The sequence below is a fragment of the Anneissia japonica genome, unplaced genomic scaffold, assembly GCF_011630105.1.
Source record: "Anneissia japonica isolate Jap-2015-1 unplaced genomic scaffold, ASM1163010v1 scaffold1128_len1000024_cov185, whole genome shotgun sequence".
Lineage (NCBI taxonomy): Eukaryota > Metazoa > Echinodermata > Crinoidea > Comatulida > Comatulidae > Anneissia > Anneissia japonica.
In genome coordinates, this window is record NW_022705247.1 from 269,206 (window position 1) to 295,571 (window position 26,366).

Genomic DNA, 26,366 nt, shown 5'->3' on the forward strand with positions numbered 1-26,366 from the left:
ATGTTTTTTTGTGTGAAAAGTCTATCTTATTAGCCATTCCCAATTATTTCTTCAAACATCTCCTTGGTTTAAAAACTGTTTTCTGTATCTCCTTCAAGGTTACAGTATTTATTTTTAAATGAGCAGTTTAATTTCTTTCTGTATTTTGACATTCACAGAACATTCAGCAGAACCTAGATAATTTTATATCAAATTATATCTTGTTTTATTCAACTTTAGATAACTATAGGGATGACAGCGGAGATTCTTTCCTAGTAACAATAAGCAGTGCTATACGAGTACGTCAGGTTATCCCAGCAGGTTAGTATTCCATTCAAACTATAACAGATTTTTCTTAAATTCCTTCAATGGTCAAAGATTACCAATAGTGAATTAATCACTGTATATTAGATAGGTGGCAATCCCTCACTTTACAAACATATACACATAATGCATACTGCATTAAAACTAAGACGTATAACTTAAGACTTATAGAGTAGAGTTTATTTGTTTTGAAAATAAATCCTATAATCTAAAAGGATTTGAACTATTTCTTAACATTTTTTTTTTGTAAGAGTGTACAGTAACTTTAGTATGTCTGATTTATGATACAGTAATAAAACAGTACAGTACATTTCTTTGCATCATTTGTATTCTTTTTAACCTATTAGTTATGTCCATCTATCTGAGGAATGAAGTATTTGAGGACACCATCCGGTTATCTGTAAGTGCACGTCTATTAATTTTTGATGCATTTTCTAAAACTTGTACTTATTGTGGGATAGGAATGGGCCAATGTAGGGAGGATCAAAGTATAGTGGTGTAAGGAAGGGTTAGGAGAAGGCATGGGGGAGTGAACAGTCATAATGGCAGGACCATATTAGGGTAAGGAATGGCAGAACAATTGTATTCCAAGTGTTTTATTGAAAATCATTACTTCTATCAATTTTCTAATTTACATTTCTATATATTTTATGTTGTAACTGTATTCACTGCTTTTCAGCCTTGGAAAAGGTTTTATTTTTGTAAGAGAAACTTGCCATTTACTGAATAATTTTTTTTTTTTTTTTTTCGACAGAAGGACTACTGTACAGATAAGGTATGTGCACAGAAGTTCTTCAGTTACAGTATCTGACATTTTTAATAATTTTTATATCTTTAAAAGTTTGCTCACACTATTAGTGATTGGGATTAATAATGTGGAGGGGATAGAGGCCTTGGCATATGCATTATACTGTATACTAGAAAAATATTATATAACACTTATTATTATCATTATATTTATTCGGTATCAATATATATAAAAACATACAATTTACAAATAAGACAAACGCCTATAAGCACCCGGGGTTTTTTTTTGTTGTTTTTTTTTCATTCGAATACTTGAGCGCCCCCCCCCCCCCTCTGCTTAAAAAAATGTTTTTATTGTAAATAACACTAATGGAAGCAATATCATTCTGAACACATTCTATTAATGGTCTACTCCAGTACAATTTTTAACCTAGTGGGATCAATAGCATTTATGATTCTTGCAATAACACAATTTGATGGTAATTATGTGTTGTAGTACTACATTTACTGTGAAATCAGGGTTGTGTATTTGAGTATATACATATTCATTTTATGCAAAAAAAAAAAAAAAATTCACCTCCATCGAATAAATTCCTCCCTTGAATAAACGCCCCTCAAAAACCATTTCAACAATAATCGTCTCTGGGTGTTTATTCAAATAAATATGGTATGTTTATTTTTATGCCTATATGGTTGTATTTTCTTCTCGAAGGATTTTTTTTTTAGTAGGCCTACGTCTCAATTAAATTTATTAAAGTTTCCCCAATAACGGCAGTCATCTGTATGTATATTTATTTTAACTTCAGTCATTGAAATTTTAGAATGTAATGCGAATTACCGAATCAGCAGTGGAGGCCTGAAGCATTGAGAAGAGGAGCAAACCAACCATTGGCATTAGAAGACATGTTCATGCCCTAATCGCAAACTTGTTTCATTGATTGAAAAACAAATACAAAGTGCTTATTTTTTAATTTTTACAGAGGATCATTTGTTACCTTGTGGATGATGGTGGATTTCTCATTTCCAGTAACCTCGATTCAACCACTAATGTAGGTCACCATTTTAAAAGATTATGCATTACCCTCTTTTTAACTGTCTATGTTTCTCTGTGTGTGTCCATTAGAAAGATTACGCAAAAACTAAGGAATGGATCATCATAAAATTTAATAGAATAGTACATACAGTAATAATCTAAGAAAGAGTTGGTTAATGTTTGAGAAAGGGTCAAAGGACAAGATCAAGGTCAAGGAAATTTTTTCTCCCCTTGAACTTACCCTCAAGCATAAAAGAAAATAATGAAATCGGCCATACATGGTCTGCATATTGTTCAGTCTCCAGGCATAGGGCGAGGGTCTATTGAGTGACAGCAGTTAGACCAAAAATAAAAATTTTTGTGTTGACCACGTTTTGAGAAAATCCAAAAAATGAGTAGTTCGGTAGGAAAACTTTTTGGTTTTTTTTTACAACAAAATATGTGTTTACGCTTAAAAAGTAGAAAATAGACAAATAATACAGCAATTTTGAATTTGCATCGTGTACCATCGAGCAATCTAGGCTAGCCTTGGCCCCATAGCCTCACCAAGGCTATTTCAGCCTTATTTTCTCAAGAAAAAGTTGTTCTTGTCAAAAAACAAATAAATAAATAAAATGCCAACCCTAAATTTCATAAAATTTGGGTCGGTCGGGCATGGCCAACACATTTTTTTTTTGGCCTTATGAGAAAACATTATTATATTATATATAACATAAAAAGTAATATGATTTTTTCCAATTTAGGTTGGTCGATTTTTTGGAATGTTTGAGGGAGACATAATGAGGCAGCTAACCAGTAGTGGAATTTATGACAAGTAAGTTGATTTTTTAAATTATTTATTTTGATTATTTGTTTTTTGTCCAATTCATGATAAAATATTTTTCTGACCTACAGTATTTAATGCATATATAATACAATTTTTGGAGTAGATCCTAAATCAGCCAGTAGTTATTTTGCTTTAACTTTTGCGGATTTTTGCATATTTCATTTTTAGAGAAGAGCTGTATGATTTCCAAGCTTCCTGCGAAAGTGAGGAAACTATTTTCAGTTTTGGTGTGAAATCATTCTATGTAGTAAGTTTATCATTACCACCATTATTATTATCACCACCATCATTAATGTCATCATATACAGCTAGCTAAATTCTGTTATACTGACTTATTTACTGTAATTTGACCAATATCCACTAATATATTATTGTTAATATTATTACTATTATTATTATTATTATTATTATTATTATTATTATTATTATTAGTATCATTATTGTTATTATTATTGTTATTTTGTTACTAAAACCTGCCCTTAAGGGGGAAATTATACAATGGAAAAGTAGAGAACAATTGAAAAAACAACATTAAAGGGACTTTAATTTAGGGAGAAAGAGAAACAAAAGAAATTTCCATTAAGTCCAATTTAGTACTAGATATTCAAGACTCCTATATATTCCATTGATTGATGGTCCTTGAATGCATAACTTTAATTATATTTTTCTTCCACAGCCTACTATAGCAGAATTCATTAACTTCAACTGGTTTGTGACAAGTGCTTCATGGTAAGACTTAAGAGTGCTTCAGTATCATGGGTACATTTGTAGGATTGGGGGCAGTTAATATCAACATGTTAAGCTCGCTATTCAAAATTACAATTTAATTCACTTTCGAATGCAAATATTTTATTTTAAAAATGTGTAGTAAAATACATATAGAATAGTTCCATTCACTTTGCGGCAGTGTTTGCCACAATGGTTGCTGCTTCATGTAGGCCTTTAATCTATTGATTTGTTTTAATTGTTTTCGTATGTTATTGTACTTTAGGCAAGAAATCTTTTATATACCTTGTTTCGCAAACTATTTTTTTAAATATCGTCAGAGGAAGGTAGAAAAAAATATAATTAAAATTTTGTTTTTTTATTTGGCAAGTGGTATTGCCAAATCGTAAATTCACTGTTCCCTGGGTTTTGCCAAAATCAGCCAGACTGGGAAGTGGGGAAGTAAAAATAAAATTTTATTTGTGAAATGTAAACAGTGTGGTAATGAAATGGTTAAATGCTTTACATTTATATAATTAGGAAAAAATATACATATTTTATTTTTGGAGATTTCAAAGTAGCAGTGGGCATAATGAAAATAAAGATAAACTTATATTTTTTCTGAAATTTCCAGCGCTAAATTGGCCAAAATAAAATTTTTATTGGAAGTCATCATTATGTGCAGGTGGCAGGTTCACTCAAGGTATAAAGAAAGTCTCGCCTTAGTAATTGTATCAAGAAGTGAGGCATGCCATTCCAGAACCAGCATACTGTCAATATATCTTAAACTGAGTAATTAAAATAAGTATTGTATATTTTATTACAGAGAGGCCATAGTGCTTTTACTCTTAACTTTGGCATTCGTCGATTCCAATAAGTGACACATAATTTTAAAATATTTCAAATTAATTTTGTTAATCTGAGTTAAAAATTATTTTGGGAAATAAAAGTAAAATTATTACCTTTAAACTTTGATGTTTCGCCTGTGATACCAAATTGGCTTAACCATGAATGTCAGTTCATGGACCGATGACCTGAACAGGGTTACCTCGGTTCAGTCGCTGGACAGTGTATGTCATAATCGATGGAATTCCCCAGATGGGCTTGGCGGCAAAGTCAATTTTCTTGTTTTGTTTTAATGATGCTGGTTTTGGCATGAATTACGGTACAGGGGGTGTTTATCCCTCTCTCGATAATAACCATCTTAAGCATCCTTCAATAATCAGTATTCATATTTTTTCAGGTCGTTTGTCAAGCAGATTTTTTATCAAATTTTGACTGGGGACTTCAGCATTTTCACAGGTGAGGCTTGTATACACCATTTTATCTGGTCTATTTTGAAACAACGCCACTAACGTCTTGCAAATCCTCAGTGGGGGACATCAAACACCTTGTTGGTTGCAAATTTCTATTTTCCAGACACATCTTCCTTTTGAGTACTTCTACAACCAAAAGCAGTGCAGATTTTATGCACCCTTATTTTCTTTTTTTTTTTGTTGTGGCATTTTGTTTAGCCTAGGGCCTAGGATTACTCACTACAACAAGAAGGTAGTTCACTTGTCACAGCGCAGATAAATACTGGTAAATACATAGAGTGAAAATCTGGTTTATCCTAAACACGTAGACTGTCGCACCATTTTTTAGGTTCCTTCCCGCCAGAACAATTTTACATGTACAAACATGCTTTTTCGAAATTTTATCTAGTCATATATCATCAAAATGATGTGTCTGAAATTAGGAGACGAGTAAACTCACCTCCGGCACTGGGGCAGCATTTTTTTATATTGTCTCTGCCTAGTGCGAGTTTTCTTGTCCGTTTTTTGCATGGGTTGGTATATGTTCAGAGGGCACCCCCCCCCCCCTCTTGAGCAATGGAGTGTACTGCCGGCAACATAACACATCAAACACACTGTTATTTGTACGTTATCATCTAGGTGTATCTTCCCCCAACTACCAGCCGTTAAGTGTGTGGTTCTACACAATAAATGCTAAAATGTTACCCCTATATTTACAAGTATCTCTAGCGCCCTCAGCAACACCCTGTGGGAGGAATACATTTTTCTCTCGCAGTGAAACTTGTTTGTGTCTTTGCTTATATGTTCTATTCTTGTCGTATTTAAAACAGTGTTTGGTCAAGAAGTAACAACCGAGTCAAAGGAGGGAGAAGAGCCCAACATAGAAAAACCACCAGGGAACGAGAGTTGCATAAAGAAACAAAGGCTGTGGCATTTTGGAAATCTGCAATCAGCTGAAGGCAATGTTACAAAAATAAATTGTATAAGGTATGTGTAACAGAGCTTATATGATGTATTAGTAATAGTAATGGTAATGGTTTGGGACTTGTAAAGCGCATACTACATGGTCTCTATGCACTATAAGTTACACAAAAGAAACAAACCAAAAACTAAATCCTAAAGTCTAACCAAGCGACCTAAAAATAAAAAAAATCAGAAACAGACTATCGCAGGGAAACCAACATCACCGCACCGTTTTCCTGCAATTTGAGACCACTGGCAAGCAGTGGTTTGCAGCTGGTGTTAGTGGTGTCTATATTGTTATATAATTGTAATATCTTGTTGACTTCTAAAGCTATCATGAGGAAAATCGATAATTGCATATACTGCTTTGGTATTTGCTGTTGTTGATTTGTGAGCTTCAATTCTGATTGACTTCTATATATTTCTAAACACAGGAATTGGAAAGCAGCTAGGCTGGATCTGGATTCTAGTGATCTTAAACCTACAAACCTTCTGTTAGTCGTAGTGGACGCCCCCGATAACTCTACCTACTGCCCATCGAGAGCATTGAGTCAAGAGCCTGAGAAAGATTATATCCTTTGCACTGTTGAGCTCTGCCCACACTATCAATTTTTATGAGAGAACTGTGAGAGTGCATATATATTTGCATGGTCATAATTATACCCAAATATGGGCATATCACATTTATTTTTCACATTAAATTTGATAATGGGGACACAGCCTAATAAAAGATATTTTATTTTATTTTTCTATTCATTTACTTCTTTACACTTGGTAACCTGATCAGTGTAAATTTCTGTTTGGTTATCCATTATGCACTTGTCAATTGTATTCCGGACACGCGACTAGCAGGGACTTTGCACAAGCCTCAGCTACCTCCTGGTAATATCCTTATGTAAATCCCCGGTAGGGATATGTTTCTCCAATGCATTTTCGGATGCAAGCCTTCCTTCTAATAGTTCCAGTCAAGTTCCCACTATTGCCCGGGGCCAGACACACTTGACAAGTGCATTACATATGTGTATATTTTATTTAATAATGGGTAGTGATATTATAATATTAAATAATAATTATTATTCTCCTAATAATTATTGAAGAAAGTCAACTCAACTCAATCAATAGTTCTTTTCCAAACTTCGGAAGTGGTAAACTGTAATCATTTATCGTCACTATTATTATCAAAAATTATAGGTGTGGCAATAAAAGTATTTTATTATTTTATTAATAATAATTAGCCAATCTTTTTGTGTGTGTGTCATGTTGATCCTTGACCCCAATATACCAGGACCGAAACCGGAAGATGAGGCCAAGAATCCGAGGTATCGAAGGCGGCCAAAAAGCTGTTTTTATACTCATCCAGGTGTAAGTGTGCAGACCTTAATTATGTGCTTTCATACACATGCCAGTTTTAATTATGTTGTACACATACACCAGATCAGGGGCCCATTCATTAATTCTTTTTTAAATGGGAGAATAGAAAAGGAGAGCTTTTTCTAGCCACTTAGAGGTGCCCAAAGCATAAGATTTTGTGCCTTGGATGCAACAATGGTGGGGCTTGGGTTGTTTGGACCCTCCATCTGTAAAATTCCAACCCTAGGCCCCTCTACTGTAGTTCAAATTTCTGGACACACCACTGTGAACTTCCCTAGGTCATAGACCAAAATACATGCAGTTAAACATAAAATAGCTATATATTAATATTAACTTTCTACTAGAGTATTAGACTGAAATAAAAAACTGAAGGTAATGAATTATCTGTAGTCTTGATTCTAAGAGAAGCTTTCGATTTGCTCGATGACATAAAACTAGAACGGGTCCATTCATCCCTAGAACGGGTCCATTCATCCGTGACCTTCCTGTATTCTCTGCACAATGTAGATTCATGCCAAATTACGTCTTACAACCCAGGCGACAGTGAGAACTAGACGCATGCACATGCACAGTTGACTTTTTTGTTATGTCATGTTTTTGGGTCCTACCGTCATTGTGCAATCGAAAGATTCTTATTATGAGTCAGTACAACTCAAATTTATGTCGCCAAAACATTCACACAAGTTAAAGAAAGAACATAAAGAAAGTACTTGTGGTGGTCATTTCTACAAACATTGGCAGTATATTTGCTTAAATTAGTCCTGGTAAAAAAGTCCTAATTTCACACTTCTTAACATATATAGTTTTAATTTAATCAACACAGTAAATACATATTCTAAAACAGACCTTTCTCTAGAAGCATTCGATTAACATTTCAACATGTCATTTCCATGCAAACTAATTCTGAACTATTGATTCTATACATCATTTAGTATTTTTTTTTTTTTTTATTTCCTTTGCAGGAGCAGCATATTTGCAGTGGGGCAATAATTGTAGGACCCTTGTTGTGGTTATTAGTTGCAGTTCAAATGCTGTTGATATTCCACCAGTGGGTTTGACAATATGTAGAATACTGAGACTATTCAATGGTGGAAACATAAGAGAAATCGACAATGCGGTGGTGGAATCACAAGAGTTATATCAAATTATCGATGGAACTGTTTCCAAAATTAATGTTGTTATTATCCCTTTGTAGGAGCAGACACATATTTAGGGGTACTAATTATAGGACCTTTATTTTGGTTATTTTTTTGCTTTCCAAACACTGTTGGTATCTTAGAGATGGGTTTGACAATTAGCAGAAAAGAAAGATAATTATTAATAAAAACCCAAAATTGACTGAGACGATTTGGTTGTGGAAACCCAGGTGTTGTATCAAAAAATCAATAGAACAATTTCCGATTATGGTTGTCTGCATCGGAAAAATTTTAAGTATTTGACATTTAGGTATTATTTGCAATTTTGTAAGTTTGATTTATATTTGATATTGTTTGCAAATGATAATTTGAATATAAAATCTCCTTTATATTTTTTTAGTTATTTATTAGAAAGTTATTGATGATGATTTACTAATACAGTTATTATTCATTTATTATTGTTATAGAGTTATAATAAGAATACTAGAGAATTTGTGTGTGCTCAACAAGATGGCTGCTTTGGATCCAGCCAATCGAAATATGGCTATTAAAGCATCTTTTTCAGTGGCACCCTCAATTTACATGAAAGTTTTGAGTAGGACTACAGCTAAGTTACCTGTACTGTGTGTTTAAAACTTGAGCAAACACGATTTCGATTTTCATTCCTCAGTACTTTATTTTTAAATCTCCATTCCACTCTGCCTTTTCCTAGCTAGGCTAGTATAATAATTTCATAATATTCTTATTAATAACAATAATAATAATAATTCTGTAATAATAATAATAGATGGAAAGATTTATATAGCACAAGTAAACATGTTCTTATGTGCTCGACAATAGGTAAGAAGACAACGAAAAAAAGTTGCTAAATTAAAAAGCAAGGTAAAAAACAAAAAACACCAAGCTAGCACCTAAACCGAAGTATGGGGTGACACCGCCCAACCGAATGAATAATAATGATTAACAAAATAATAGTTAGTCCGAGGTCATATTTATGGTTGTGATATGTACACTACACATGGGACTTTTCCTTTGAGCCATCTTGTTGAGTACACATACAAAACTCTGCATTGCTTCATCACATTGTTAGCACTATAGTTGTTATAATACTCTAAATGTAATAATAATTGCGATCTTGTATCAACAAGGAAAATGCTACACTTACTATTTATAGAGGTCAGTATTTGTATTTGATTTTAACATCAATAGGACTAAAACCTTTTAAAATCGATCAAGTGTTTTTAAATGTTTTGCTTTTAACCAACTTTAGAGGACAGAACATGTAAAATTGTTCGTGTCTTTAAAAAGTGATGAAAGGTATGGTACAAAACACATTTTGCTTTTACATTACTTATGTTAAGTGCATTTATTAATAGAATTGGAAATCGGATATTTTTCTTTGTATCAGACCACCTGTAGATAGCAACAAAAAAAAAGACATAATGAATTTAAAGCTGTTAAAATATAAAATCTGTAACCAATCACTGTATTTTTCATGTAACAGACAGTGAATGTGTAAAATTATTAAAATCATCTACTAATTAAAAATACAAAAATATTTATGCGAAAATCACATTAATTGTATCTATAAGCCTTTGTATATAAACTCAATTATCAATTGGTTAAAGTGTTTCTATAGGAAAATCAATTTTTCCAATGGGAGAAGCTCTAATTAAGGATGTTTATGAACATGTAAATTGATTACATTTAGAAAACATTGATTGTGTAATCAGCAACTATGTTTGTAGCCTTTCTTGTTCAACTACCGAAATGTTTGTTTTCTCATTTGATGTGGGAAAGATTTGAAATGTGGGAGAAATTTGTGCAACATTTCTGTAAACACATCAGCATTGATACTGAATTGAAAGTTGCTTGCAGTGTTATGGATTTAATTTAGATTTGATAACTAAAGAAGATATGACTCCTTTTTGTCACACTGATGGATAATGCACTTAAAGACATACTGTGAATTGTAAAATGAAAATAACAAAATTGTAGCGTGCATCGAGTCTTTTTTCAGCATTTAAAAATTAACTCTGAAAAAATTGGTGCTTTACTAAAAAATGTTATGTAAGATAAGCTTTACATTACTTTGTCTACAAAAGAAACATTTTAAGTGTACTTATTTATTTGCTAAAGCTACTTGGTTTTAATTTTTGATTCAATACCTAGGAAACACTGTTGTGTGTTATTGTATTTTTCATCAGTCAATGAGTAGAACTAATACCATGCAACCAATTTAATTTAATCTCAATTATTGTAGAACACAAAATAAAAAAAAAATATATAATTATGTAGGTGTTCACTTTTTGTCAGTGATTTTATAAGCACCAGTAATTGAAGACACTTTGGGTGGTAATAAAAGTGATTTGATGGGTTGATCACTGTAAAATTCACACTATACCACACAGACATATCAGTTTTTCTTTAAAACCATTTTAGAATAGGATTTTGATATCTAATTTTCTAAGTCTACTATTCGATTTATTATTGTACATTGTATCAGAGTAAAGAGAACCAAGCATTTAACAGTGTAATAATAAAGCTGGTTTACTTATTATTATAAAGGGTATTTTTCTGTCATTGTTCTTTCTATATTATCCATCCAAGGATCTGAGAGAAAACAGCCATTTTCTTGAGAGTTTTTTAAACGTGAAGGCGATCAATAATTTTTATTTGTGTCAGTTAATGGGAACCAATATCGTAATGGTTGGTATGAAAGGCTAGTTATTTGAACATTGTGCGAAACGCACCACGTTTGCCGTTGGAAAAATGCATTTGTTTTAAGCACAATGCGTTTTCATCTAAAAGCTCCCAGTTTGCAGCCGGTACTGCAATTGTCATGTGAAGTGGAATTCCGATTTACTCTAAATATTTGTCATCAGAAACCAATTACTTTTTCAACTTTAGATAAATAATATGTAGATATTCAGTATAAAGTAATGTGATAAAGTATATATAAAATTTTTCTCTTGAATTTGCCTTTTTTATATTGATGCTACTATATAAAATTAAGATATTTATTCATATTTAACTTGAGAATATGCAGTGTATATACGAAAGGATTTAATGATATATTGCAAACATGCACTGTTTGGAAAAACAGGTTTATAATGTGGTTTTTTTTTTTTTTTATCATTTTTAAAGTATGAATAGTCGTTTTGCTTTGGTTTAAACTAACTTGATTTATTTAGATATGTGTATCTGTTATTTTGAGTATGATGAAGTTAATGGAAACATGTTAAGATTAATATATTTAAATTTTTCTATCAGTTGGCTAATTGCTTTAACTTCTGGTAGTTTACCTTGCCATCATACTGATATTTATTATAACGCTTTCTAAATCACAACTTAAATCTTGAATGTAAATTTACTGACTTAGCTCTGCCTATTTCAAAGTGCATAGATAACGAGCAGATAGATAACTTGCACTATAGTTAAAATGTAAAACCAACTGATAATTTTTCCATAAAAATAGAGAAAATTTATACAATTTGCATATAATCTCTCGATTTAATTGTGATTTGGAATACTGTCTATTGCAGTACCTTAAGAAAATATTGAAAATGATAGATTTACAAGATATAAACTTAAAATTAGTTGCATAGTGTATAATGTTGACTGTGTGCAATTGGCTACATAGAAATATTTTAAGTACAGTATTCCAACTTGTAATATACAGTAATAATTTTGAAACTTATAACTTACATATAAGTTCTGAAAGTTTCTTTTATATATAGATATACATTTATTGGCATTGACAATCGTCTGTGGATATTACAATCATTTTTGCAATTGTCACTTATATCACCTGTTAATATTAAAGGTATTGTACTAACAACACAACATTAGGATATGAAACAATGCTATTTTCAATATATTTGCTGGTTAATTCTTGAGGATTTCCTCAAAAACATTTCTTGGAATCTGATATAATCAAGTAAATAAGACATGGGTTACTGTCTTGTTTATCCATTTACTAAAGGCCTATTTACATAAAGCATGACAATGGTTTGACAGCATCAAAAACATTCTGTTGTGCAATACGACAAAAACTGTCGTGCACGTAACATTCACGGTTTGTTTGGCCATGGAGGAATTAGTAAACTAATTCCTCCATGGTTTGGCTGTCTACCTGCTGAACTTGTTGCGCCACAGTTGCCGAAAATGTTAAGTTGCTCTGTCGATGTCATGGGTTGCAGTAGCATGCCACTTTTGTGCTCTCGATATAAACATGGTATTATTATGGAGGTATTATTATCGCTAATACTTCTGTGGTAAAAATAAGGCGTTATACGTCGGTGGGTTATACCATTAATTATCGTTTATATAAACCAGTATTGTCATAGTTCATTGTAGATCCAACATTTCAAAGCAGTGTTCTTATCAGTGTACGTACGCTATACTAATACGTATGTATATCTAAAATCAAGGATGTTTTCAACAAACACAACATGTAATTTGGGAACATTAACAACGTAGTGGTTTAATTATGTCAAAAAACAACTTTAACAAAACTTAGCTGTTAATTCAGAAGTTACGTTAAAAATACGTATTTGTTGCTCTAAGAAATTAGAACCTAACGGTAAATTTTATTATAAGTTATTATAACGTAAAATTGTTGCTTGGAAGGAGGTATACCAGAGCTGCAAAAATGTATCATTCAAAGTTTAAATCAAGGGATGCTCCCTGTTTGTGGTTACGATTTAAATGAATAGATCCGAGTTTTGGTATTATTGCTGTTATTAATATTATTGTTGTTGTAAATGTGGACATCGATAGATCTTGGGCATTATAAATCCCCAAGGATAAATGGCATTGGACACATGTGTTCCGATTGGCATCAAGCTTATTTACAATAAAGTTGGAAAAAGTCATCTTCAAATGAGCGTTTGGTACTACAAGCCCATGACGCTAGATATGTGATGGAACTAGATATGTGATGGAACTTGATATGAAAAGGACGTTTCTCAATCTCAGAAAGCTCACACAATTGATATATGCAAAACTTATTCGTATATTTGATGTTTTAAGTGTTATAAAATATCTAAAGAGCTAAGTGTTAAGCTTTCAAGATTGTTTTTTTTTTTTAGTCTACATATGACTGTCTTGTGGAGACTCAAATCCCTGCAGTAAAATTCAATATAGTTTAATCTCATTAAGTCTAAATAAAAAACATCAACTTCTGGTAAAAGTATAATGGTCATGTATCAATTATGTATTTCATTTCCTACATATTTTTTTTTATAACAAATGTTAAGTGTCAACGTGACTTGTACTTGTTAATATGATTGGTATTTGAATCAGCCTACACCTAAACGCACCACGAAAGTTAATTGTGGTGAACTGTTAACGGGTAAAGAATTAGTTTTGTGTACTATTTTGTGATTTCTCTTTTCTCACACAAAGTGGATGAATAAAGCAGTATGATGTATTTATGACACGTATCGATTGTTTTATTCAATTTTGATATAATCGTATAATTTATAAAGGTGGCACACACTTCCATTATTCTGATTTGGAAAAGTGTAATTTATAGTTGAAATACGTTTTATAAATGCTCAGCAGCTGAACAGTTCTTTAGGCGAGCCTTAATTAGGTCGTGTCCCATAGTTTGAATACTAAGAATTTAACAACTAATACTTTAAAGTATATAATTATTAATGCAGTGTCTGTCAGTTGAAGAAAAAGACATAATTTTATTGAAAGCTTTACACACATCCTGTTCATAATCTCACAATTGACCTGTTTGGAGGGGTAATCAAACAAGTAACCATTCTGAACGTGTTATATGGTCTGGAAAATTTAATCGCAGATATCTTAGTTTTCTATAGAGATATCTTAGTTTTATGAAATAGAAATATCTTTAATAAAAAGAGATATCTCTACTTAAATCCAGTTACAGTACTATTTTAAAATAGAGATATCTTGTTTTTTTTGACTAAAAAAAAATCCTATTAACAGGGATATCTGCTAATAGAAATATCTTAGTTTTAAATACAGATATTTTATAATACTATTGCCATTTATTGACATCATCATAACGATCATTATACAGTCAAACAAAAATTACATAAAAAAGTGAGATATCTTAGTCTTAACTAGATATCGTAGTTAAAACTAAATGTCTATTTGCTATTAAATTACAATAACAATAATACAAGTAACTTTTATTGACATCATCATAACAATCATGATGCAGTCAAACAAGACAAATTACAAAAACAGAAAAAAATATTTCAATTCGTCTTTGATGAAGTTCTTTTTGAATTGAAAAATAAGCATCACACCATTCCATTAATGCCAACAACTGATGGATCACTCATTTTAAGACGACCAACGATGGTTCTTGTAAAATTCCTAGATTTGACAGCGCAACAAAGATAGGTCATTTTTTTACACAGATCTCGTTTTTCGATACGCAGTCAACTAACGCCAACTTAATGGTAATGACTACTGGAATCTCGATAGAACTTTACACAGAACGTAAGACGCAGATTAATTGTCATCACATGTTATATTGGTATGGCTCAAACAGCTCCATTTCTTTGCTTGCTTTCCTCTTTCATGTGTCGCGCTATACGATTTCGGTATTGCTGTGGATGTTATACCGAGTGTACGTCATCAGCTCTACTCACGCTTCACTGACCATCTTCAGTAGGCGGGGCTTATACGAATATTTTTAATACTAATTTTTAATATTTATAAACGAAAAAATAAGAATTTTATTACTACTCCTTTGATAAACATATGCAATACTTCAATTATCAGCAACTCAAAATGCATCATTTTAATTGGTCTTTAACTATCATCAACCAAACTAACACTTGCTATACCATACTGTACCTCCATGGCTATACCAGTGATTCAGTTTGATTTGTTTTTCTTCTGAAGACCTTAATTGTTGTTTTGCCAAAATAGTCCCAATTAACAATAAGTTGGTGGAGGTGCACGTACTGGTACTACCAGGGAGTTGTGGTGCTACACAAACATATACGGTACAGTGAGTCAAATTGGATTGACGAAGGTATGCAAGTTATGAAAAGCACTGGTCATGGTGAATTGCCATCACCTATATAATATTGTTAATAACCAATCAACCATAACTGTGCAATAACAGCAAAGTAAACTTAAATTCTTTAAATAAATTTAACATGTCAATGATCTTGTTCATGTGTGCCTGTTGCCAATGTATTCAGAAAGTGATTACTTTTGCCTATAATTACATCATTTCTTACACTTTGGTTTAACTAACATAATATTCTGTACTGTCTTTGGAAAACCTGACAGGTATTGGAGGCGTCATGTAAAATTCAAGTTATTGTTTCATGGTGTTTGAAATGCGGTAAAGGTAAGGGTATGTTCTAGAGTCGTAATGTACTCATGATTTGATGCATTCACAACATATTGACCTGGCTATAAAGCACCGTGAATCAAAATGTGTAATTTGTTGACTGTTTTATTTTTTATTGTACATAATGACGACGTATTAGTGATTTTGAAATTTGTTATTCAAATGTGTGCATAATTTTAAACGTAGAAAATTCTGTATGTAATTGGCACTGCTATTTAGTCAACTTGGCTACATTTTCAGCGAAATTTAAAATAGTAACGTGCGCCAGCTGGGTATACAGTACTTGCTTGTTTCTTTAATATTGACACCACTGACGTTCCGTCGCTGTTGTGGTCATTATTGTTTAGGCATAGTAGCTTTAGAAGCGCGAAATCGGCTTGATTCCACCATTCCTGTTGATGACATAATAAATATCAAAATATTGAATCCCGACACGATGGCGTGCATATCGATACTTGGAGTATGTATAATAATAATAATAATAATAATAATAATAATAATAATAATAATAATAATAATAATAATAATAATAATAATCATAATAATATGCAGAAATTTATAAGGCGCCAATTCCAAAAAACATGATTATCAAAGGCGCATGTGAACAATTAACCCAATTAAAGCGATTTTGTAAACAAAAAAGTTTTTTTGTGGAAAAAGTAGAATTGCTATTAAAAATCCATGAGCTCTAACTGGAAGTATTTAACTATACCACTGGCTTTTGGCACGTCAATTTTTTGAGTCCTTAGGAGAATAGAATTAGCATTCATGGTACTAAAACCTGAATTTATTGCAAATTGGCTGTGGTTTACCTGTATTTTACGGCATCCATTGGAAGCTTTTGCGAGATCAATATGACTTAACTTGTGGACAAACATACACTAATCTTACTAAATCTACCCGCCTTACATCAACCAATCTTTAATCTTGATCTGAACAAGAGAATATATGAGAATATTTTCTACAGATACAGCAATTCAATGCCATGACGAGGCCTGCGAAGATGTATCATTCGGTCTGCCTTACGGTTCTTCTGTCACACTTGATGTTCGACAACATTGCCGCTCAGAGTCTCTGTTCACCAATAGACTTTGCATCTACAGACGATTTTCCAGAATGTACGTTTGGATGTTTTTGCTTTGGAGGAGTAGTACGTTTGCCTGGATATTTTAGTTCTGATGAATCGTCCGATACGGTGTGCCATTATCCTGTTTGTGGCGGTTTTGTTGAATGTGCAAATCCCACAATATCTTGTGGGTGCCCGACCTGTGATGGTCGTAAGTAGATTAATCGTGAACAGTCAAATTCTGTTTTTCGATTTTCTCACGGACAGTATAGCATAAAACATCAAATCTAACTTTACAATAATAATGTTATAGTGTTGTACGTTGTTGAGGTATGGTGATGGTAATGTTGTTGTGGATGTTGATGATGATGCAGATGATAGTAGTGATGATCATGATGAATGTTGTTGATGATGATGGAGGAAGAGGAGGAAGAATAGAGTAGAAATGAAAATGATGATAACGCTGATATTGATAATGATGATGAGGTTGTTGATGATGATTATGAGGAGGAACGAATAATGATAAATATAAATTTAATATCGGATTATGTAGTCCTATATCTTGCAAATAGTATCAGTTAAAAATCACTCAATGATTCACTTAAAATGCAATGGATTTTTTTTTAGTTGTGCTACCGCCATATTTTTTTTTATTGTGATGTAGAGGGGATTTTTAATTAATAGGACAAGATTGTGTCGCTGTAGACGAATACGGGAAAGAAGTTATAATTAATGCGGGACAAGCAGAGGTAGTAGGCTGTGCAATCTGCCAGTGTAATTCAGTAGAGCAGGCTGTGCCTAGTGCCGGATACCCTAGCGGTCGCATTCCAATTGAACAGAGAAGGTACGTATGTCATGGATAAAGAAATTGTTAAAATATATCTGAATTCGTCAACTATGAGGTCACCGTATATTAACTGTTAACTGTCTGAAATAGTTAATTTGAACTGTGCCACTTGTTAATTATTTATATTTTTTTCATAATGATAATATAATGCTACTCGGGGGCTGATCGAGATAATACTACCCTAGGAGATCCATGGGCATGCCCCCGTGAAACGCCCGAAAATAACTTCTGAGGCATTTTGGGCGATCCTTTTTATCTTTTACTTTCTTTAATTTTTTTTTCTTTTTTCTACCTTCCAAAAGTGGAGGGGGGGGGGGGTTGCCATTATCCGCCCCTGCATAATGATGATAATGACAATGTACATGATAATGTTCATGACGATGACAATGTTGATGATAATCTTAATGGTAGAGTAAAATACTATATGAAATAGATATTAAATACTAATCTTACTCTATTGTTTCTTAATATCATGCCTTTGTTTTTTTATAAGAATCTACAAGATGTTTTATGCCAGCGAAGTATTTTATAGATTCAAGCAATAAGTTTTAATTTATTGATCTTTAACTTACTAATTGTAAAATAATTGTCACTTAAGTGTTACATCACATTTTTAAAAACTTAATAAGAGGCATCCTGCTTATTAGCTGAATCCATTTGATATCCGCAGCCACTTGTAAAAAAAAAAAACATAATCGGCCGATACAGTCTCCTACTTCACCAAGATGTATACATTGCGGTTACGATTTAGACATTTCTGTCCTTGGTAGTTAAGTCAATGGAAGAGTATTTGCGAATCTTAGAATTACCACCTTCCTTTATACCTGTCTCTTATACACATCTAGATGTGTATAAGAGACAGACATATCTCAGGCCGACTCGATCGACTGCAGAGGGGAGATGTGAAGTACAAAAACTAATCTCATTCGGGAGGGTGAACTTCATTGACTGCATAAGTACCATATACACAAAAGCGAGAGCATTCCAGTGGATGCGATCTACAACCGGGTGGGTGTGTGTGTGTGTATACAGTATATAATAATTTAAACCTTCGTTTTCACAGTTGGTGACTGTTTTGCAAAATCATTCGACGACCAAGAGTTTTTAATATCTGCTGACGGTCCTCAGAATGTTGGATGCGCAGTGTGCACATGTGACGCATCAGATGAACCAGTCTCACATTCCATCTACACACTTGAAACACCAATTCCGTTACCACCGGCTAGGTAGGCTTATATGTTGCAAAACTGTAGGCTTCTTGATAAGGAATGTTCTGCTTTCTGTATAATAATAATAATAACATATTGGTTATATAGAATAATGATTCCGATTGGTTTTCTCTCAGAAATGCAACATGTGACTACTCTCAGTGTGCTTGTTATGGTCATGATGTGTCAATTGTGTTCGACAACATAAGTGATATACCAAGCTGCACCTTCGGTTGTTTCTGCATCAGATCTCTTAACCAAGTATTGTGTGCAAATCCACGTGCATGTGAAGTGAGTAACAGGTGTCAAAATCCACTTGACTCTTGTGGGTGTCCCATCTGCACAGATCAAGGTAAACATTCATAATTATTGGATATAGTGAAATTTGGTCAATCGTATACAATCGTAAGATGTTTATAATTGTGTAAAAAGTGTTTGTATTGTTTAAACATATTTACATTGTACCTGATTATACAGTTGGTGACTGTTTTGCGAAATCATTCGATGACGAAGAAGTTTTAATATCTGGTGATGGTCCCCAGGATGTTGGATGCGCGGTGTGCACATGTGACGCCCCTATGCAACCAATCATCATTCCCTTCACGTTGCAAACACCAATTCCATTACTACCGAAGAGGTAAACTTATTCGCTTGTTTAAAGAGAGTTGCGATCATGCAACTTTATTTCAATATTATGGTTGTATAGAATTATTGTTTGGATTGGTTTCCTTATAGAACTGCAACATGTGACTACTCTCAGTGTGCCTGCCATGGTCATGATGATTCGGAAGTGTTTGACAACACAAATGATATTCCAGAATGCACTTTTGGTTGTTTCTGCATCAGATATGAGAATGTTGTGCTGTGTAAAGATCCGGGTGCATGTGAAGTGAGTAACAGGTGTCAACAGCCAAGAGACGTTTGTGGATGTCCCGTCTGTGAAGATACAGGTAAACCTCTTATTAATCTTAGTATGTACTGGAATGGTAGTATACAACCATAATGTATTTAAAAAGTGTACAATGTGTTTATCCTTTGTTTTCACAGTTGGTGACTGTCTTGCCAAATCCTTCGACGACCAAGAGGTTTTAATATCTGCTGATGGTCCTCAGGAAGTTGGATGCGCAGTGTGCACTTGTGACGCACCAGTTGAACCAATCACCATTCCCGTTATTACGCCAGAAACACCAATTCCATCTATACAGAAGAGGTAAGATTACATTCCAAAGTTCTACGCTAGTTAAAGAGGATCAAAATCTTTTCTGTGCAATAATGGTGTATGGATAAATACACAATTGCTTTGTGCTACCAGATGTGTTGATGCCTTTTCAAATTTTATCGTCACTGCTTTGAAAAATGCTCTATTGAGCTAATATCTATCATCTATCGTGCCTCTTTCTCTCTACTCGTGTAACCCAGTCGCGACTCGCACCAACTATTAATACAATTTGTTAATTGTAATTACTCCATTTGCAATGTTTCTAACTCTCGTTCTTTTATAATCTTTTGAACTTCGTTTCTGTAAAATTGTCTTGCTTCTCTTATTCCTGTATTCTCAAAACTTTTAAATTTCTCAAGAACAAGCTTCCTCCGTCCTCTCTTTCAATTCATCCCTTACAGGTCCTAAGTCGGTATTTGTCTTGCGCTGCATCTTCTAAAAAAATAATAATGTTGTTTGTATTGGTTTCCTGATAGAATTGCAACATGTGACTACTCTCAGTGTGTCTGTTATGAATTTGATGAGTCGCAAGTGTTCGATAACGCAACTGATATCCCGGAATGCACGTTTGGTTGTTTCTGCATCAGATCAGTTAATCAAGTATTGTGTGTGGATCCAGCTCCACTATGTGTAGTGAGTAACAGATGTCAACATCCAGGTGACGTTTGCGGATGTCCCACATGTGCAGATACAGGTAACAATGCTATATGTATTGGTTTCAGTGTAAATAAATCGTATACATTTATAAAGATAATTTTAATATATACGTGTTTGTATTGCTCAAAGATTCTTTTAAGCAACCGATCATTTTACAGTTGGTGACTGTTTTGCAAAATCGTTCGACAACGAAGAGGTTTTAATATCAGGTGACGGTCCTCAGGATGTTGGATGCGCGGTGTGCACATGTGACGCACCTATTCAACCAATTATCATTCCATTTTTCACACTAGAAACACCGATTCCAATAATACCGGCCAGGTAGGTTCATATGGTTCATACAATCAGAAATTATACAATTGTCGAAAAGGAATTGCGAACTTATAACTTCTTTACAATTAAAACTACAACAAACAATCATGGTATCTGGTATGCAAAGCTTTTGTTCAGTGTTTTGTGTCTAATTTCATATGGTTATGTAACATTATCGTTTGGGTCGGTTTGCTCATAGAACTGCAACATGTGACTACTCTAAATGTGCCTGTCATGGTTTTGATGAGTCGGAAGTGTTCGACAACATAAGTGATATTCTAGAATGCACCTTTGGTTGTTTCTGCATCAGATCTGAGAATGCAGTGTTGTGCGTGGATCCAGGACCATGTGAAGTGAGTAACAGGTGTCAGAATCCAGTTGACGTTTGTGGATGTCCCACCTGCACTGATACAGGTAACCCTTAGTTATTGGTTCTAATTTGATTCATCAATGATTTACAATTATTGTTAATGATTATTAATTATTATTTATAATTTATCATTTTACAGTAGGTGATTGTTTTGCCAAATCATCCGACAACAAAGAGGTTTTAATATCTGGAGGTGGTCCTCAGGTAGTTGGATGCGCCGTGTGTACTTGTGACCTGCCAATTGAACCAATCGTTATTCCATTCTTCACATCTTCAACACCAATTCCAATAGTACCGCTCAGGTAAAACTAAGCATTATAATGCTGTTGGAACTAAACTGTGATTTCTCATTTTAAGATGTTACACTGTCAAATTGGTTCCGAAACTAATCTGTTTGGGTCAAATTTACGTAGTAGGCTGTATGTCGAACTTCTCATGGAGAAATAAAAATAGTAATTATTTAAATTACTTTGATAATTATGATTATATATGTGCTTGAAATCGAATCTTTTGATCGTTACAAGTTTTCTTTTGTAAAAAAAGAAATAAGGCTTGCAAACATAGATTCGTTAAACGGACTGAAAAATACATTCTCTTCACAGTCTTGAAATTGAAATGTTAACACCACCTTTTACATTTCGTTAATCTGGGATTTTGGTTTATCATTTGCATAGAACCTCAACATGTGATTACACCCAGTGTGCCTGCCAGGGACTTGATGAGTCGGAAGTGTTCGACAACATAAGTGATATTCCAGAATGCACCTTTAGTTGTTTCTGCATCAGATCTGAGAATGCAGTGTTGTGCGTAGATCCAGGTCCATGTGAAGTGAGTAACAGGTGTCAGAATCCAGTTGACGTTTGTGGATGTCCAACCTGCACTGATACAGGTAACCATTAGTTATTGGTTCTAATTTGATTCATCAATAATTTTATACAATTATTGTTAATGATTATTAAATTATTATTTATAATTTATCATTTTACAGTAGGTGATTGTTTTGCCAAATCATCCGACAACAAAGAGGTTTTAATATCTGGAGGTGGTCCTCAAGTAGTTGGATGCGCCGTGTGTACTTGTGACCTGCCAATTGAACCAATCATTATTCCATTCTTCACGTCTTCAACACCAATTCCAATAGTACCGCTCAGGTAAAACTAAGCATTATAATGCTGTTGGAACTAAACTGTATTTTCTCATTTTAAGATGTTACACTGCCAAATTGGTTCCAAAATTAATCTGTTTGGGTCAAATTTACGTAGTAGGCTATATGTCGAACTTCTCATGGAGAAATAAAAATAGTAATTATTTAAATTATTTTGATAATTATGATTATATATGTGCTTGAACTAGAATCTTTTGATCGTTACAAGTTTTCTTTTGTAAAAAAAAAATAAGGCTTGCAAACATAGATTCGTTAAACGGACTGAAAAATACATTCTCTTCACAGTCTTGAAATTGAAATGTTAACACCACCTTTTACATTTTGTTAATCTGGGATTTTGATTTATCATTTGCATAGAACCTCAACATGTGATTACACCCAGTGTGCCTGCCAGGGACGTGATGAGTCGGAAGTGTTCGACACTATAGCCGATATCCCAGATTGTTCTTTCGGTTGTTTCTGCATCAGAGCCGATAACCAGGATTTGTGTATAGATAGTGTATGCCTATTGAGTAACAAGTGTCAAAATCCGAATTACATCTGTGGATGTCCCGTATGTGAAAATGCAGGTGATTATTGCATATATGCTAAATACGTCGGGTTTTTTTTAAAACGCTTGTTGTATCCTCTCGACTCTTGATGATTAGAATATTGTAAACTAACGCTTGTTTTAAACATTATGCAGCTGATGATTGTCTCGCCAAATCGTTTGGGAATGAAGACGTGTTGATATCTGGTGACGGTCCTCAGAATATAGGCTGCGCTGTGTGTACTTGTGACGCTCCATCTGATCCAATCCCATTTTTTATTCCAGGAATACAAATTCCAGTATTACCAAACAGGTAGAGGACTAGTATACAATTCTATTTTGATATTATTATGGACTTTGTAATTAACACTGTACTGCACAATCTCTAAACATGTATATGTTTACACATCCACTGTTATTATTGTTGTTGTTGTTGTTGATGTTGTTGTTGCTGATGCTGCTGTTGATATGTTGCTCTTGCTGTTTTTATCGTTGTTGTTGTCACTGTTGTTGCTGCTTGCCATAGCCTACCATTACCGTTATTGATATTATTGAATTATGGTTTTTATATTGTTATGGTTGTCATAGTTCATGTTGAATTTATTATTTTAATTCTGTTAGAGGTCATGCGTGTGATTACAGTGCCTGCTATGGCACTTTCTGTGGAGATTACAACTCGACCAACATCTTCGACACCGAAGCAGACATTCCCGAATGCGCAGTTGGCTGCTTCTGCTTAAGGAGCTCTGGCCAAGAGATTTGCCGCCCTCAACGAAGCTGTGAAATATCAAACAGGTGTCTGTTTCCTAGTTACGATTGTGGGTGCCAGGTCTGTCCAACAGGTAAAGTTACATGTACATTTATTCAATCGTTGAGATTAATTTTTATATACAAGTACGCTCATCTCTTATGAGTCTTTTTAGAATCATCAGTAACATTTTGATAAGAAAATAATAATTATGTCGCAGATTGCGAGCTACAGTATTTTATATCAGTTAATCATCATTTATTTTAAGTTTGTCATACATCATCGATTGTTGTCAGTGATTACCAATGTTCTGTCTTGAGAATGGTTCATATGAATAATAATAGTATAATAAGAATAAGGCACACAAGCTGTCTCTGTGCGCCAATACCATACTTGACTAAATAGGCCTATACAGATATATCATTAATATTATATTAGCTACCGGTACATTATCAATTAAAACAAATTAAATTAAAAGAACGTGCCAAGGGCTGGGGGTAAGTTATTCTTTTTTGTAGTCAACCCTAATCCATACGCAACTCGATTCACTCTGTTTGCCATCTGAAAATGTACACATCCCTAACCTAGGAATGAAGAGAAACTGAAAAACTTTTAATGCGATCATCAGCTGTAATATACAGTCGTTTCTAAATCATTATCTCACAGTTAAATGTGTTTTTAAAATGCACAGTTGAAGGAGATTGCGTTGCCGAAGCTGGTGGCATAATCGAAATCATTCCTGGTGGAGTAAGTAAAATTGTTGGAACGTGTTATCGCTGTGTATGTTTGCCTTTTATCATATTAACAGAAGACGAAGTTAACAGCAATCACTTACTCCAGATAGAGATTCTGAGACGGTGAGTTATATCTCTGAAGATGTTCTTACGGTTTTCTCTAACTTATAAATGTAACAATAAAGAAGTAGAATCTAAAACAGTAATGGGCCTTTCCAATAAGGCCCACCCCTTTGACATTGTTGCTATGGTTCCACAAGTGCTAGTGTAAACGTGTGTAATTGTGGGGCACCGCTTAGTTTTTTTGCTATTGAATATTAAATTCTGATTGGTCAGATCACGGACCTATTAATAACCTTATTAATAGGTCCATGGTCAGATTAAGGTATAGTCTGATTGACACGCCCATACGCAATTGTGGAGTGGCAGAGGGGTTAAAGTGTATGCAAATGATGATCTCCTTTCAGAGGGAGAGAGAGGTCACAGAAAAGAGTATGTTTTTTAACAAGTAAATGTATGACCCACCCCATAATCTACCTGGACCAAGGCATATGTGATGTGCTTGTTTGTCATATGTGTCTTAAAGTAACAATATTAAAATACCTTTATAAAAGGTATTTGGTACGTGAAAAAAATGATGTTTTTGAGATATGAAATTTGTTTTCTTTTTAGGTTAGCAAGATGTGAATGGGATAGCAGTCTTTGTCCTGATAACGTCTGATATGTGTAGATACATCAACTTTCTTTACATCACAAAAGTTTAATTTAGCTTGAGAAATGTTAAATTTAACTATCATATATAGGCATATACTTTATATTAACTTCATATGTAGCCTGCGGTGCTGTATATTGTTCCTATGTATGAATAATGTATATTACAAAGTATGACCAAAATGTTACAGGTTATTCATTAAGTACGACAGTTTGCAGAATACTATATTATAAAGTACAACAGACAGTCGCGGAATGTAGCTTTTCCATAATACAAAGTGCGGCAACTTGTTTTCTACAACTTGAGACATGTTATCAAAATAACATGTCATTGCTTATAATAAACAGTGACAATTTTATTACAATGTAAGACGGCTCACTTTATTACAAACTTACAATGTGCGACAGAGAGTTACCTTTACATAATGTGACGAAACTCTATTCTCACAAAGTGTGAGTTATTAAAAAGTGCGACAATATATTTCGAAGTTGGACAACAGCAGCTAGAATTTTAAAAAGTGGGTCTAGCATTAGTGTTGATGTACGACATGTTATTAGAAAGTGAGACAATTAAGTTTTGTTACAATTCAAGGTATTTTAATGTGCTGCATGCCGCAAAAGCTCGATGTAGAGTTTCTATAATAAAAACAACTTTTAATAAATTAATTTGAGTTAAGAATTGTTTTTTTTTTCTTTGTGTAAATTAATTTCATTATTGACAGAGCTAAAGGTATTATTTTGTGGGATGGCGTGTTGGATGGCCGAGCGGTTAAGGCCGCGGTGCTGGTTCAAACGGCACGCTCTCCTATGGTTCTGATTGTGGAACAAGTTTTCTTGGATAAGAATTTAATAAACCGTAGGCCCAGTGTACCCAATGGCTCGTGTGTATGGAACGCCAAAACAGAGATGAGATTTGTACTGCCACAGCAGTTTTGCACTGCTGACTGATTTTTGCACTACTGACTCTAATTTTTGCACTGCTGACTCTGTGTTTTGCACTGTTGACTCTGTGTTTTGCACTGCTGACTCTGAGTTTTGCACTGTTGACTCTGTGTTTTGCACTGTTG

At 33.6% G+C, this 26,366-nt stretch overlaps 2 protein-coding genes across 3 annotated transcripts; both read left to right on the plus strand.

Annotated features, from left to right (window-relative positions):
- Positions 1 to 219: 219 nt before the first annotated feature.
- LOC117105440 (voltage-dependent calcium channel subunit alpha-2/delta-1-like) lies at positions 220 to 13,817 on the plus strand (the record flags this gene model as incomplete). Its single annotated transcript, XM_033246572.1, is given in 12 exon segments — positions 220 to 300; positions 651 to 703; positions 1,058 to 1,078; positions 2,031 to 2,099; positions 2,827 to 2,897; positions 3,078 to 3,156; positions 3,586 to 3,638; positions 4,858 to 4,916; positions 5,740 to 5,896; positions 6,307 to 6,443; positions 7,155 to 7,234; positions 8,206 to 13,817. Coding segments are annotated over 11 exon segments (873 nt in total). The 3' UTR covers positions 8,302 to 13,817.
- A 661-nt stretch (positions 13,818 to 14,478) lies between these two features.
- LOC117105439 lies at positions 14,479 to 25,978 on the plus strand. Of its 2 annotated transcripts, XM_033246571.1 has the most exons (19): positions 14,479 to 15,406; positions 15,670 to 15,730; positions 16,701 to 17,010; positions 17,484 to 17,643; positions 18,992 to 19,206; positions 19,332 to 19,491; positions 19,590 to 19,804; positions 19,902 to 20,064; positions 20,550 to 20,767; positions 20,889 to 21,051; positions 21,242 to 21,456; positions 21,552 to 21,714; positions 22,087 to 22,301; positions 22,401 to 22,563; positions 22,935 to 23,146; positions 23,263 to 23,419; positions 23,728 to 23,948; positions 24,546 to 24,711; positions 25,261 to 25,978. In XM_033246571.1, exons 3-19 carry the CDS (start codon positions 16,719 to 16,721, stop codon positions 25,307 to 25,309), a joined length of 3,147 nt encoding a protein of 1,048 aa, XP_033102462.1. In that variant the 5' UTR covers positions 14,479 to 15,406; positions 15,670 to 15,730; positions 16,701 to 16,718; the 3' UTR covers positions 25,310 to 25,978. The 2 variants fall into 2 exon arrangements, with proteins under 2 accessions (XP_033102462.1, XP_033102461.1); XM_033246570.1 differs by lacking the exon at positions 14,479 to 15,406 and having other exon boundaries at positions 15,544 to 15,730.
- Positions 25,979 to 26,366: the final 388 nt, after the last annotated feature.